The sequence below is a fragment of the Somniosus microcephalus genome, chromosome 17 (genome assembly GCF_052327205.1).
Source record: "Somniosus microcephalus isolate GS21.2 chromosome 17, FLI_Smic_1.0, whole genome shotgun sequence".
In the NCBI taxonomy this organism is placed as follows: Eukaryota; Metazoa; Chordata; class Chondrichthyes; order Squaliformes; family Somniosidae; genus Somniosus; species Somniosus microcephalus.
This window is the reverse complement of record NC_141003.1, coordinates 41,581,962-41,596,435: the sequence shown is the minus strand read 5'-3', so window position 1 is coordinate 41,596,435 and position 14,474 is coordinate 41,581,962. Positions and strand designations below refer to the sequence as shown.

Here is a 14,474-nt window from a genome sequence, read left to right as displayed (position 1 = left end):
GCAATTCTAATAAATTATTGAGAATTAATTCAAAACAATGAATAAATATTTGGCTTAGAAAGGAATCGAAGGCCGTAGGAATATGTATGACCAGAGATAATCCAATACTGCGTGCAACACTGTATTGCTGGAAGCAAGGTAATGTCATTTGTGAAAAGCAACCAGTCAGGGTGAATAATCGACATGTGGAGAGGGATTGATATTCTACAGATTTATTTGATTACTTTTGCAGGTCAGGGAGAAATTATGCAGGGAATTAAATAAGTGGGGTGGAGTCTCTGATAGGATAGGGTAGGCTAGTGCTCTGTGGAGTGATCTGGCTTGATAAGGTAACTGGCCGCCTCTCGTTACATGCTTACTTATATTATAAAAGAGGTGTCTGTGTGAGCAGTCATAGTCTGTCGAGATGGGTTCCACTGTTACTCAGGATAATGGAATTCTTCTGCTCCTAGTATTGGCTGTACTGTTTATGATTATGATTTGTATGTTCTACAGTTGGGCGAATATAGTAACAACGCTATTCCTGAATCCTCTTCCTTGCTCAAATTGATTTTAAAGCAAACATCAACCCAGGAATGTGTCTTTTATTCCATGATTAGAAATTGTATTCTGTACCTGTTCACAGATAAAATACATAATTGAAGCAACTTATTTCCTCGGCACCAGAATGGTGTTAATTTCCATGCTGCTGCTGTGACTGTTGTTGCATAGAGGCCATTTTAACCCATAAGCCATCTTAACATATAGGCCGTACCTTGCATGTGGCTATGAATTGTTTGTGCCATTGCAAATGTTAACAGGACATTTTTCTAATTAAACCCACCAGGCCTGGTAAACGATATCACCAATAGGCTGACAAACAATTATGTCAATAAAATAGGAACCGGTTGTATTGTGCATTTTAGTTGAGTTCTTGAAGCCTAGTATTTTTTATTAGTCAGTTAAAGGTTGAACATTTAATAGGCCCCGCTATTCCTCAGGACATGACCTCTGGATAGACTGGGATCACACCCGTCGGTGCCCTGCTCCTGCCAGAGTTAGCAGAGTCAGCGGGAGGGCACCTGGTTTGTAAGGGACAGGTGGGCACATCATTGGCACCTGCCTGCCTCTTGCAGCTGGCCAATCCAGCGCCTGCCCGCCTTTGGGAGGGGGTTGTTGCTCAGCCCCTCCACCTCCCTGCCCCAACCCCAGCCATGTCCCACTTGACCGCCTGTGTAAGGTGGTTGATGTGGATTTTTTTTTTTTATGTACAAATTTATCTTCAGGGTTCCAGCTGCTTTCCTGTTCTGGGCCCCAGTGGTGGGATTCCCTTCACCCAGGCTGTTCCATCAGATATGCAACAGGAAACCGGCAGAACTTCTGTGTATTCTTGGGCCCTTAGATGAAGTTTTAAGTCACATATTACATTTTCTTCACATTTGTGTAGATGGCATATTTGAAAGAATGGTTTGTCTTAATTATTGATTTTTTTTTTTGTGCATCATCTCCCACCATGAAGTCGTTTTTTGCTTTATGTTTAGAGTTTTACACCTTTATCCAGACGCTCTTCTTTCTTTCCCAACCAGCAAAAGTAACAAACACAATAATTGGTTATTGTAACACTGGCACTGTGAGAAACGGGCTCAGGTTGCAGGTGGGTGGGAACGCACCCAGTCTTTTTATATCTTTTTGTTTAAGGTGTCCTTCTGCCTTTTGTGGGTCTCCATATGCCCCGCTCGTTTCCCGTCCAAGGAAGCTCACAGGCCTCCATCAGTGCACTCTCCAATTGCCCCTTTAGGCTCATATGAAACATTTTGGAAGTGATACCATGTCATCCCACCACTGTCAGTTTTGGGAGAGCTGGGCTGTTCCAGACTCCCAGCATCACCTCCCCTGTTTCCACTTGTTGACACTTTCCTTTAGGGCTGGAGCAAAGATGGAGACTGCAGCAGTTTGTCAAACTCAGAAATAAAAGTGAGTCTCAACTGCTGCAGAAACTAGGTAAATTGAGCAGTTTATTTTCAGCTGCAGTCAATGCCAAAAGAACCACTCGTTTGCCATGAGCTGCGGTTTTTAAATGTAAAAGGACTCTCTCACACGACTGCCTCTTATCCCTAAGCTTTCAACATTCCCTTTCCTCCACGTTTCCTAATGATCCTGTATCTCTTTGTCCCACTGCTTTCGTTTTTGTCCTTACCTACTTTTTAAAATGTTGGTGAATCTTGTGCTGATCAAAGCGGCGGATGTTAGTGTTCGACAGTGGAACATTTTCCCATTTCACGCTCCCAATGTTCATTGAGTACTCCCAGGTCAGGTATAGTACAATTACATACAGAGTAAAACTGTTTCAACAATGAGTTAACTTGCACTTCAAAATTTGTTCATCTGATATTACCTTGCTGTTTAGCCTGCTTAAATAAACAGCTTAACACCTCTGTTATAAATCGGACAAAGTATTATCATACGAATATGTTGAGCACTTGTATGCTAATATCGTACACAGTAATTTCTATACAAAGAAAAGAAAGACTTGCATTTATATAGCGCCTTTCACGACCTCAGGACGTCCAAAAGCGCTTCACAGCCAATGAAGTACTTTTTGAAGTGTAGTCACTGTTGTAATGTAGGAATGTTTTTCCTGGAAGATTGGTGTTATAATCTTAATTATTCTAATAACATTTAAAAATGCTGTTCCTTTGTTGTAAATAACTTTTTGTACCAAATATAGTAGTTGTCTATACATTGAATGTGATCTTTATGCAGAATAGGGACACTCCTACAATAGCAGTCTGTTAATATTCCAGAAATGTTTACCATAGTAAATAACCTCACTGTCTATGGTTTATCCATAATGATGGTATCCTAGCAACAGAACTGAAAAACCCCCCAATTAAACTAAGCACTTGAAGGGATTTTTTTGTTATATAATTTCTAAAGCACCATGAGGTAACTGCCAAGATTGTAGATGCCTAGAAGAGGTGTATGACTAGACACGCCATAAAACCTCATAGACAATGCATTCTTAGAACTGAATAGTTTGAATGTAAGGACTAGAAAACGCCCTCTAGCTTTAATCAAGTAGTAGCTGGCCTATTTAGATTGGTTACTTGGCTTTTGAGTGCTAGCTGCTGGATACTGTATGTTATACTGTGAGGTACAGTATCCCATAGAAAAGCAAAATGGCCCTTAGATTGCTTTATTTAAAAAAGATTTTTAACCTCTCTTTGATTTTAGCTGCAGAGACTCAAAGAAGTATTACTGTTTAGTTAATGTTTTAACTCCCCACGTGATTTTTTTTCCCTTCCAATTTTCTCCACCGTTTTACCCCTCCCCTGCTGAAGATGGTGACTCACACTAAGGTACAGATTCATGAGTGCTAGCAGCTGTTTGATATGTTAGCTATCCGGCTAGTCGTCTCATGTCTGAAGCTTGTCTCTGAATGTTGGCAGGTTCTTCAACAGTGTGCGTGTTGATGTTTGAAGGTGGGAGCGGGAAGAAGGGTGAAATAACATAATAGAGCTGGATCCTGCCCTCAGCCACGGTCCACATTCACACTTTGCAGGAAGAGTCAGGAGTGTGAATCCTGACTGATCTTGCCTCCTCTCCTCCCTAGACCTATGTCATCGAAGTCAGTTGAAACAACCCCACATCTGTCAACCCAGCCCAGATTGAGCCTATGACCTTCCTGTTCTGTAAGGCTTTGTACCTCACCATGTTAGATTTGCCCCAGAGCTACTGGGGGGCGACGTAATCATTTTTGTTTTAACTTATTTTGTTTGTGAGTTTTCTTCCTTCCTCGTCCGTTCAGAGCATTGCCCCCTGCTAGAGTATGGTGTTGTTTGGTGATTCTTTTTCACAATTGTAGCCCTCAAATTCAGTCACAATGGAGGTAGCCAACTTAGTACAGACTAGGAATCAAGCCACGGATCTTCTGGGTGCTAGTTCAGTTGCACACTGCCCTTCCTACCGAACCCATTGGGAAACTGAGCAGATTTTGTTTTAATAAATTGTGGTGCATTTTGTTATTGATCTTTAATTTATACAATTTCTTATCACATCAACCTATCTCAGTGGTTTGCATAATTAATTTTAAAGTACAGTAACTTATATTAATCTGGTATATTGCACTGATAGAGTTGTTTTACTTAGTTGGTTTATTGAGTGAGAAAGGCCTCAATAGTGATGAGCACCAGAAGCAAAGCACATCACCTATGGTCCTCTACATCTTGAGAGTGCCAGTTGTTAACGAGTGCCACTAGCATTGAAGTATTTGAACTCTTTCACACAAGTGAAAGAACCCCAATTATTTATCAGAAGATGTAAACATGTTCTGGGATCAGGCTTTTATCACTAATTCCCCATCACAATTACCATTTGGGAATGGATTTTGAAGGGAAACCATCTAGTGTTGTTTGGTGATTATTCTTTGTCACAATTACTTTGCATGCAAGTTTTACCTATACAATGACACAATGATGTATTTTGATGAATTTCTATAATTTTGTTGTAAGTTTTTAGGTAAATGAAGAAGAGATTTAGCAAATAGTTTTTCATGAAGATTGTAACTTTAATATAATCTAAGTATTGACTGTTTAATTAACAGTATCACACTAATATATATTCACTGCACCTTTTTTAATGTGGGCAGACAGACTGTCCTGATCCACATCGAATTGTGGTTTGTTTGTGCTCCTGGTGTTGCTTCACTGCCATTGAGGCAAAATCCTACTGGAATAGTTTAACATTATTTTTAATTATATTTATGTATTTTGGTGAGGCTAAGTAACCATTGTACCAAGTTAATTCTGCAAATGTAGACTTTGTTGTGCTGATATGTTATGTTATTGTGCTCTGATAAATTGTAATTGCAAGTTGCATGCTACATTAATGTTTAACCAAACAATTTTACAAGCTAAACCGCTTCACTTTTTAATGATTTTACAATTTCATATATTTTAAGATCATTAAATAGAAATGCTGACAAAAACTTCAGTTATATTATCTGCAAATAAGGATCAAATCATACTAGTAAGAAGATACATGATATCAGAATAGTTTTAATTTTTCTAGTAAATTAGAAGGCCTGATTTGATGAAAACAATTGCACATTTTATTTATTTTTAGTAAATGCAAGACAAGTGAACTTGAGAAATTATATTAAAATCCTGTCTTCAAATCTGGCGTTTAACAGCATTAACCTGTGAGGTAACCTAACCTAACACTGTATTACTTGTCTTTGTAAACTAACTTCACGGTTTCTCGCACTTTTAAAATGAGACTGCATAGACTTTGTTTTAAACCTTCTCCAGTGTTTCAGCATTGTGATTTGAAACTGCATGCTAATTTCAGTACAACCTTTTTCTTTGAACTCACCTGCTTGTACCACGTAACCATGATTCTGCATGTTTCCCCTTCCTTTTCTCATGTGCAGAGGAAGTAATGAAACCTCAATCTGACCCATCAGGAGATCAGAAGAATGATTGGACCCATGAGACTACGCACCACTGGTGATACCAGTTCCTATGTACCTCAGACCCCTCCACTGTGCCGTGGTGTGTTGGTGTTGTCTACATGAATAGGATTTTCTTCTAGCCAGTGACTGCAAAAGGGAAATAAGGCCCATGGAATGTAGAAAACTATACGAGTATGGAATTGGGAGGACAGGTACATGTGGCTTGCAAGGTGGCATATTTGACTTGTGCCAAAATACAGAATGGACATGCAACCACTACGCAGCTCAACTGATTGTGGACTAATTGGATATCCTGAGGAAATGGCCAAATCCCAAGGCAAAACCTGAAGTGTTTCCACTGCCCCATGTTCAGTCCTCTGGGTGGAATTGCAGCCAGCCGGATTTACTTTTTTTTAAAGCACTATACCGTAAGACAGTGCATCAACAACAAACGGTTGGTCTCCATATTGGGAGTGCCGGTAAATCAGTTAGAACAGGAAAAGTCCTACACGTCGGTGGAAGTGCTAGTGACACCAATTTCAGGCTGCAGGTGTCCTTCCATCTCATCATTTGCCTCAAGGGTGGGAGGGTATAGTCTTAAAATGAATGCCTTTTGTACAACAAAATTCTAAGATGTATAGATACTTTTATATATTTTGTAAGTCGATACTTCTGAAGAACTCATTTGTACATGCTTAAATTGTTTTGATTTTGTTAATTTGATTACAAGAGGTTTGCTGAATAGGTAAATCTTCTGACTTTTATAAAGACTAGAAGATTGCACAATTTTACTTGAATTTGGTGTGTTTATATTGTAAAGTCAACATTTTTTCTATTAAAAGAAAGCTGTAACAATTTATAAGAGAAATAGAATTTGAATGTGTAACTTCTAAAACAAAATTATTGGAAACATTTAGGAATCAAACCAAGCCCATTTTTAGCTTAACCATGCACTTGAGCTTTTGTGTTGAGGCTTTTTAAAAAATCACTTTTAGTTCAAGCACCTATGTTGAAGGTGGCGGGGTTGGGGGGAGTGAGGGAGAGTTCACCAGAAGTTGACCAGGAAGGGTATTTGCCAGCCAATCTTGCTTGTTTTTATTTGGATACCTGTGAATATTTTGGCATTATTAATACTGTAGATTTGGTTTTAATAGTTTTAGACAGAAACTGTCGGAACAGTTCCCATTTGTATATTGTGACTCACCTGCTGTAGTAAATTCTTCTGCTTTATTTCAGAATGTTTCTTTAAACTTTAATGCAATTTTATTCATGGCACATTTTAAAACAAGATGTTTTTAAATTTTATGATGGAAACTGGAGTTTTTTTAAAAAAAAGACAGATGTATGATATTTATTAACATGCAAAACACTGGAAACACAGTACAGAGAAACAAAATTGTAAAATAAAGAGATTTTGACTTTTTCCATCTGCCTGTGTTGACTTCTCTGTCTACTAGACAGTCCTATGTAGGACATTTTTAAACAAATAATATTGCTGTCAGAGATGCAGCAATACTGGGGTATCAATGTGCTGTGCTGTGGGTTATAGGACACAAGCGCTCCCACGACTCCTCATGTAGCAAGTTCCCAAAGAAGTGAGTGACTGAGTAGAGCTGAGGGACTGCCTGCTTGGGAGAAAGTGAGTCAGACTATTGCCGCACATCTCTCCGCAATTGTTCGTGAGTACCATTGGTAGAGGCCATGGGGCAGATTTCCTTATCAGGAAGTGATAGCCAAGTTTATGAAGTTACAATTTTTCCACGTCTTGACTTGCAAATCTTCAGTGTTTGACTATCACAAGGTGCAACTAGCCAATCAAAAAAAATCACATGAACATGTGGAGGTGTCTCCAATCCACAATATTGGTACAGGCTGCAACCACAATCAATCAAAACACTCGGAAAACATCTGAAGACTTTTCAAACATGATGAAATGTTTATTTAACTGCAATACGTGCACTCTATAGGGAAATACATACTTTATATAACAAAATGCATTCCACAGTGGGCAAGCACCAGCAGAGGATGCTGCAAAGAGTAGCTCATTGTTCTTTCCCTTCTGTTCCCGAGTCTCTCTCCAGCTCTCGCTGATCTGAAACTCTTTGCTCTCAGCCAGCAGTAAGGGTCCTATGTAAAATCACTTTGGATAGTTATGATCTCCCTCATCTTTATTTGCTGCTTGTTGGGAGAATGCTCCAAATATGTCAGTCAGCTGGTTCCAACCTGTGGAGTATTTGGATTGCCCTCAATTTTACTCAGTACATGTTTTACTGTTGACTGGCATCTTTTATTGTAGCATTTCAATAATTTGGCTGAAAGAAGAAAGTGCCTTGGTACAGAACCCATTCCACATCCTGCTTTCCCAGCAGCTAACTGTTATCAAAATGTCCATGTTTTCAAATATTCAGTCTTTGGGAGGACAGAATGATATTAACTCCATTTAGAAAACATTTGTTCAAGTTACGTATATTTTTCCACATTGGTCCTGCCCAGTAAGGAAGAACTATGTCTTAGAATGACCACAGAGTTCCATCTTTATCAGGAGATTACAATACGGAGGTTCTTTCTGAGACCAGCTCCCTCAGAGGATGAATGTACAAGAATCCTGGTATACTGTACCAGTAGGAATTTGACATTCCTCTTGATATATTACTTCATCTCAACTCACCTTGCCCCCTCTCCCCTGATTTCACTACCCCTCTGTCTTCCCTAAAACTCTCCTTCCATATAAACCCTCTTACCATATTCATGGGCACTCCCACCTCGTGGCCTCTCTACTCCATGGTCTCAATCATTAAACACCCCTTGAAAAGACTCTTCCACCAGTCACTGGCAACTGCACTTTCAAACTCCTAACTGCCTAGCCTTTGGACTTCCATTTGCCATGATACTTCTACAGCTGTCGATCGGGGGAAAATAGGGAAGAAAAAGTAACTGAAAATAAAATATCCTCGGTCTAGGCCAAAGGAAGAAAAGAGGCAGAATTGGGCACATGGAAACCTCTACAGCACTCTTCAAGAGTGCTCCTTTCTGATGCAGGTGAGAATATCAGTCAGTTTATCAGTGGTTGAATGCTCATGATGGAGAACAGCAATGTCAGTGATAATTTGGAAAAGAGGAAATTACAAAAGTAAAAATTTTACATGTATTAAGCTAATTCTTAATGGAGCAGATGCATGCTTGTTTTCTTCCATTGTCTAACCAACTATTTGCTGCATTGTACCTCCAAATAATACTTTATCTTCTGGTTGTCAGTGGACAATAGACTGTGGGAACCTGCTAAGAGCAGCTAGCCTTTCAATTTATCTGATAAAGACATTTATGCATCACAGAACTTCTTGTGGGATTGCTGACATCACTCAAATGAAGGACGGCATGTCATTAACTGTAAATGGCTTTCAGTCCAAAAACAAAAGGAGATAATTGAGTGAAGACCACTCCACAACTCCCACTTTCCCGGTGTTGGTGAGTATTCTGCACATTTAGATTAAGCAACTGTGTGCAACAGTGAAAAAAGTATTTTTGTTCCCAACAGCAGAGAACTACTTTTCCCTCTGAAATTAAAAAATATTTGATATTAATGCCTTCACGAAGCAGTGCACAAAGGCAATAAGGAGTGAAACTTTAGACTTCTGTATCAGGTTTCCAGTGCCATTTATATGCCAGTCAACGCGTTAACAAAAGCCTCTTCTGCATTCTTGTATTTCATATTGAAATCTTTGCGTAATTTGCCTAATCTTCTTTTGTGTGGTGCACAAAGCTTACATGGACCCACCTGTATGTGACCTTTTTCTGTCTGAGAGCTATTACTATAGTAGATATTAACAAAGGGTCCCATCTATTAAAGATCTTCAGGGCTGTAATAGCTGGTTAAGCCTGATTCAAGCTGCAGTTTTAAATGTGTTGCTATGGATTTGCTGGTGTTGTAAATATGAAAATGAAAGGAAACCAAGGCAAATAGCAGAACATTTTTCCTAACTAATTTATTTTTTACAATTTATTTATATTCTTTCCACTTTTTTTTGTTTTTCCCCCTCCTTTTGGGTCCCCTCATCTGTACCATGAACCACATCCCACCAGTGATGGCGATTGTTCAACCTTATCACAAGCTTCTGCCAACAAAGCTGTAAAAGTAGTTGCTAGGAGATGACTCACTAGTTGATTTTCCCTGTCTCCTTGTGGATAAGTGCACGGCTTCCACTCTGTGCCCCTGATGATGGCCTGGTCAAGATCATGGGCTCCTGCTACACATTGTGCTGTTAGTCAATAGGTGAACAGTAATATTAACCTTTATTCTTTGCAACTTAAAACAAATCATATTCTTAATTATATTCCACATACTATGGATATGCCACTGATAGTGGGGGAAACCCTTTAAAATACTTCTGAGGCGGAGCCACCTGACCCCTCTGCTTCATTTTATAAAGATCTTTCCAAGTGGCAATTTTTTAGTTTTCTCGCGACAGCCTGATTAGTTGCATGACTTTTGCTCTATTGTGAGAATTGTGCCCCCTTTGGCATGCTGTATTGTTCTTCGGACATTGTTTAACTAGCTTTTGTAAGTAATGCAGGGCTCCCAGAAGCTGATGTAGTGAGAAGTACTTCTTTGGCTATATTCCATTAATTAGAAAAGATGGATTTATGGGTCATTATCATCGTATACTTCTACAAACAAGCAGAAGGCTTGCGATTGATTATGTCTCTCGTGCCCCCAATGTTCTGGCTGGTGACTGGACCAAGATCACTCAATTATGTGAATGTAATCCACTGTATGTGTTCCTAACAAGGCAACAACAGACAGATTGCATCGGTCAACTAAGAAGTCCTGTAAATTTATGTGTTCTTTCCTGATTCTTTGTATCTGCTATTGTTCCATCTTGGGTTCAGTGGTGTCACTCAGTCCCGTAAGGCAGTGTGAGTTACCTTTTGTGGAAGGTGATTCACACTGCCTTATATCTACTCGGACAAGTTTTTTAAAAACTGTAACCTGTGGGTGTGCCAATAATAACCCCTTCTGATCTGAAATGGATATCTTGTGTGTTTTGCATGTGTACTGTTCAATCTCTCTGAAGGTGGCTCGAGTAAAAAGTTGGTGAGGCGAGGCCTGGTGCAAATTGTTAAATTGCTTTGTTTCACAGTAAGATGAGCGTACAGAATGGCAGTTCTGGTTGGACTCCCAATTCAAACAGTACAACTTATTTTCATGCAATGATGCAAAATAAATGCCACACTTCCCACATTAGTGGCTCGTTTTAAAAGATGCTTTTAATTGTTCCTCCAGCATTTCTGACGATGCATAATCTCAACAAAATCCCTCGCAGGTTTCTCTTTAAAAACCTGATTGTCCTCATAGCCACACTCTTTCAAAAAACCTCCCCACCAGCCCGAGTCCCAGCCTCAGTCTTGTATCTCAAGTTTTGAGGCGCGTTTTTGAGTGGCCTCCTGCGGCCCTTTAAGGACCGCTGGGTCGGCAATTCAAGACCCGGGAATACTAGTCGGAGTGTGCACTTTTCTAAAGGACATTGATTTACAGAGGGCTCTCAAAAGAGTAAATAAATTTAAACTTATGATATGATGTAATGGAGAGCGACATTTTCCCTAAGGTGTGCGGGCGCGCGGCCACACATCGATCGGGAAGTCCCGTGCAGGCTGCTCGCCAACTATTGCCGCTGGAAAAGATACCGCGCAGCAGCAAATTTAAAGGGACCGCCACAAAAAAAAATTAGTGGGAACATTGATGGAGAGACAAAAAATTAAAATTGTTTTCACTGGAGAAAAGGTTGAGAAGGGGACATGATACAGATTTTTAATTTGACGTAGGTTGGATCAGTATTCTGGAGTTATGTTCGATTACCCTTTGAGACCAGAGAGAAAAGAAAAGTCTGTGGAAAGTAGAAAATGAGAGAATACCATAAGCTGAGTTAAGAAGTAAATCATCATAATTTAACAATTAATTTGCTTTATGACAAATGGTTACATGTAATAATTATCTTTTACCTCAAACAACGAGATAGCTAATAGTAAACCTTTGAGGACTGTAATATTTCAGCTCTGGAATCAACTTTTCAAGGTAAAGGTCCTTATATTAACCTGCCTTTATTGTTCAGAGGCTGACCAACCATGCATTTCTAGCAGCTTATGTTTTTCTTTTGGATTTCTATCATTTGCATTTATTCTCTCTATCCTTAATTTTTCCCAAGAATATTCTTGGAATAAAAAATTATAAAAATTTGAAATTTATTTGTGTGCTAATGTCAAAGAAATGTGACGTGGTCTTCTTTTTCAGTTTGTCTTTCTCATTAGAGTTACACGTACTATCTAATGGGAAAGATGTTTGTTTAATGCATTCTGCAGGTTGCTGAGGGAACTGAGTGATGAAAGGATTTGTTAGCAGCTTATGAACCTTTGTGCTGTAAGTTGCGGTAATTCATACCATAAAAGTAATTCTCATGGTGATATCCCTACATTGTTTTGTAACCAATTCATTGGAGTTTTCTAATCAACGTGCTGAGTTTCATTTAGCATAAACATACATGGTTGTACTTTTATTGCACATCAAAGGACATATGAATACAGAAACACTGAGACATATTTTACACGATGCTATAATATATAGGAACTGAATATAGAGTAAATTTATTTTGCTTAGCCTACTATGTATGTATTGATGTTGCCACACATTTACTGCTGATTGTGGTTTATTATTACTCCCATGAGACTAAAGTGCCACTTTTGTTCTTTACTACAATTTGAATTCAGTCAGCCAAGCAGTCGTCATAACATATGAGAAGAAAGGTGACAAAAGACCATCAGACCAAACAATGCCCACTCTGTTTATTAAATGATGTAACCACTTGTAATACAAACTCCTGGGGCAGGAAAAACACAGAAAAAATACTGTGGACAATTTCAGGAAAAACTCTGGGAAATTCTTTCCGAAATGCCTACGGCAATGAAGCAAGCTCCAGGAGACCATGGCTACCCATGATACATCACTAGACATACTTCAATTTTACTCTTCCTCCCCCACAATGTGTCCCAATTTCCTTAGTAACATAGAACAATACAGGACAGGAAATTACCATCTTCATGCATTGAGCTGGTCCCAAAGGTCACAGACCTCTTATTCTACTTTACCTCCAATATCCTCCAACAATAGTCCCGTCTGTTGAAAATTTATCCATCAGCCACTTCAAATTTGGAATATCTGTTGCTTTCAATGCTCCCTGGGTAGGCTATTCTGCATTTTTAATTGTCCTCTGTGCAAAGAAGTTATATCATAACTGTGTATTCAACTTTTTTTAAATCTAAGTTTGGAACGTGCTCCCTTGTCTTAGACCTTCTGTCAATATTGAATGTTCCACTGGTAATCCAGTTTACATATTCTCTTAAGGATCTTAACTACTCAATGTCCGCTCTAAGCTGACTATTATTGCCAGAAGACTTTACCATCACATTTTACCTCTGCTATCTTCAGCTGTCTGCCTGTTGTCACTCTTCTATACGCAATGCCACCACTTCCACTTTGGCTTTCCATGTAGTTGTTTCCCAGCTAGGACCTATTCCATCACCACCTGAGTGTACAGAATTCCACGTGTGCCCTGTCCCAAGATTCTCACCAAAACATGCTCTGCTACCCCATCCAGGCCACACTTTTATTATGTCAGTGCTGATCACTCTATCCTCACAACAACAACTTGTATTGATAGAGCACCTTTAAAATTGTAAAACATCCCAAGGCGCTTCACAGGAGCGTTATCAAATAAGATTTCCCACCAAGCCACATAAGGAGATATTATGGCAGATGACCAAAAGCTCACAGCTGATATCTATCATCCTCCTCAAACAGGTTTTCCAAAAGCACAGTCTCTGCTTCTGTGTTTTCTTCAGGGTCTTGTTCTTTGAGGCAACCTTGCAATGGACCCTAGATTGGAAAGAAAAATCGGTCAGGGTGCATAATGAGCAGCCAATTCACTACCGCTTGTTTTAGATCAAAAGTGAAAAGTTCACTTCCTGGTTCAGGTGTCTGTTCCTGCCATTTATTTCATGCTCTCCCACTCTGTCCCAGCCTTAGATTTCCTAGTATCACACACTGAAGTTCTATAGTGAACATGAGGCACTTTCTGTGACTCTAAGGCGTCTGAATAAGCTCTAGCACCAATATAGTACTACTCACATGCAAGAAGGAAGGCAGAGGCAGAGGAAATAAAAATGCGTTATCAAAGCAAATGAACATAGGAGGTAATGATCACAGGCTGAGGACACCAAGGTAATGTTGGAAAAGTGAGCAGAAATGGTACATAAATTACCTGGTCTTGAGAATTGAGGAATATTAAAATGTGCTGATTCAACCAAATTCGGCGATATGGCAAATTGCGATGAGGATTGCAAATACTGCACATGGATATAAGTAGGCTAGAAGTCTTGGCAGGCAGGTCGCAGATGTATTTCAGTGTAGAAAATAAGAAGTAATGCATTTTTTGCAGTAATAATAGGGAAAGGAAATGCACTTTAAATGGTAAGATTTTAAGTGGAGGAGGTATCTTGCTGTGCAAATACATAGATCATTAAAGGTGGCAGTGCAAATACAGAGGGCCATAAAAATAGAAAATTCAATCCTTGGTTTTTCTACCGAAAGACCGAATACAAAAGCAAGGTGGTAATGTTGAATTTGTACAAGTTCTTCATTAGGCCACAGTTGGAGTATTGTGTTTTAAGCATTTCATTTTTAGGAAGGATATAAAACCGTGCAAAAAGTAAGTGTGGATTCGCTAGTCTAGGATGTTACCACTGATGGGTTACAATTATAAAGAGAGACTTGAGAAGTTAGGGATTTTTACACTAGGTCAGCATTCCTACCACTCCAGCTGGTATCTCAGCCCGAGGTCACCTCAAGGATTGTAACAAAGGGGGAGCTGATAGAAGTTTCAAAAATACAGGGGTGAGTTTTAACCCCAAAAAACGAGGTTTGGGGTCGGCTGGGAGGTTAAAGTGTTAAAAAACGGAATCCCGACCCCAACCCGCCTCCAACCTGCCCACTTCC

General features: G+C 39.4%; 1 protein-coding gene across 6 annotated transcripts in view; it reads left to right on the top strand.

The window, feature by feature from the left end:
* Positions 1-6,856, top strand: part of celsr1a (cadherin EGF LAG seven-pass G-type receptor 1a) — a 377,534-nt gene extending 370,678 nt beyond the window's left edge. For 3 of the 6 annotated variants that reach the window (XM_086010282.1, XM_086010277.1, XM_086010283.1), the window contains one exon: positions 5,411-6,856. In XM_086010282.1, coding sequence (XP_085866408.1) covers positions 5,411-5,435 — 25 coding nt within the window. In that variant the 3' untranslated portion in view covers positions 5,436-6,856. Of the gene's footprint in view, positions 1-3,320; positions 3,339-5,410 lie in introns of all 6 variants that reach the window. The other 3 variants (XM_086010280.1, XM_086010279.1, XM_086010278.1) reach the window with 3 other exon arrangements.
* Positions 6,857-14,474: the final 7,618 nt, after the last annotated feature.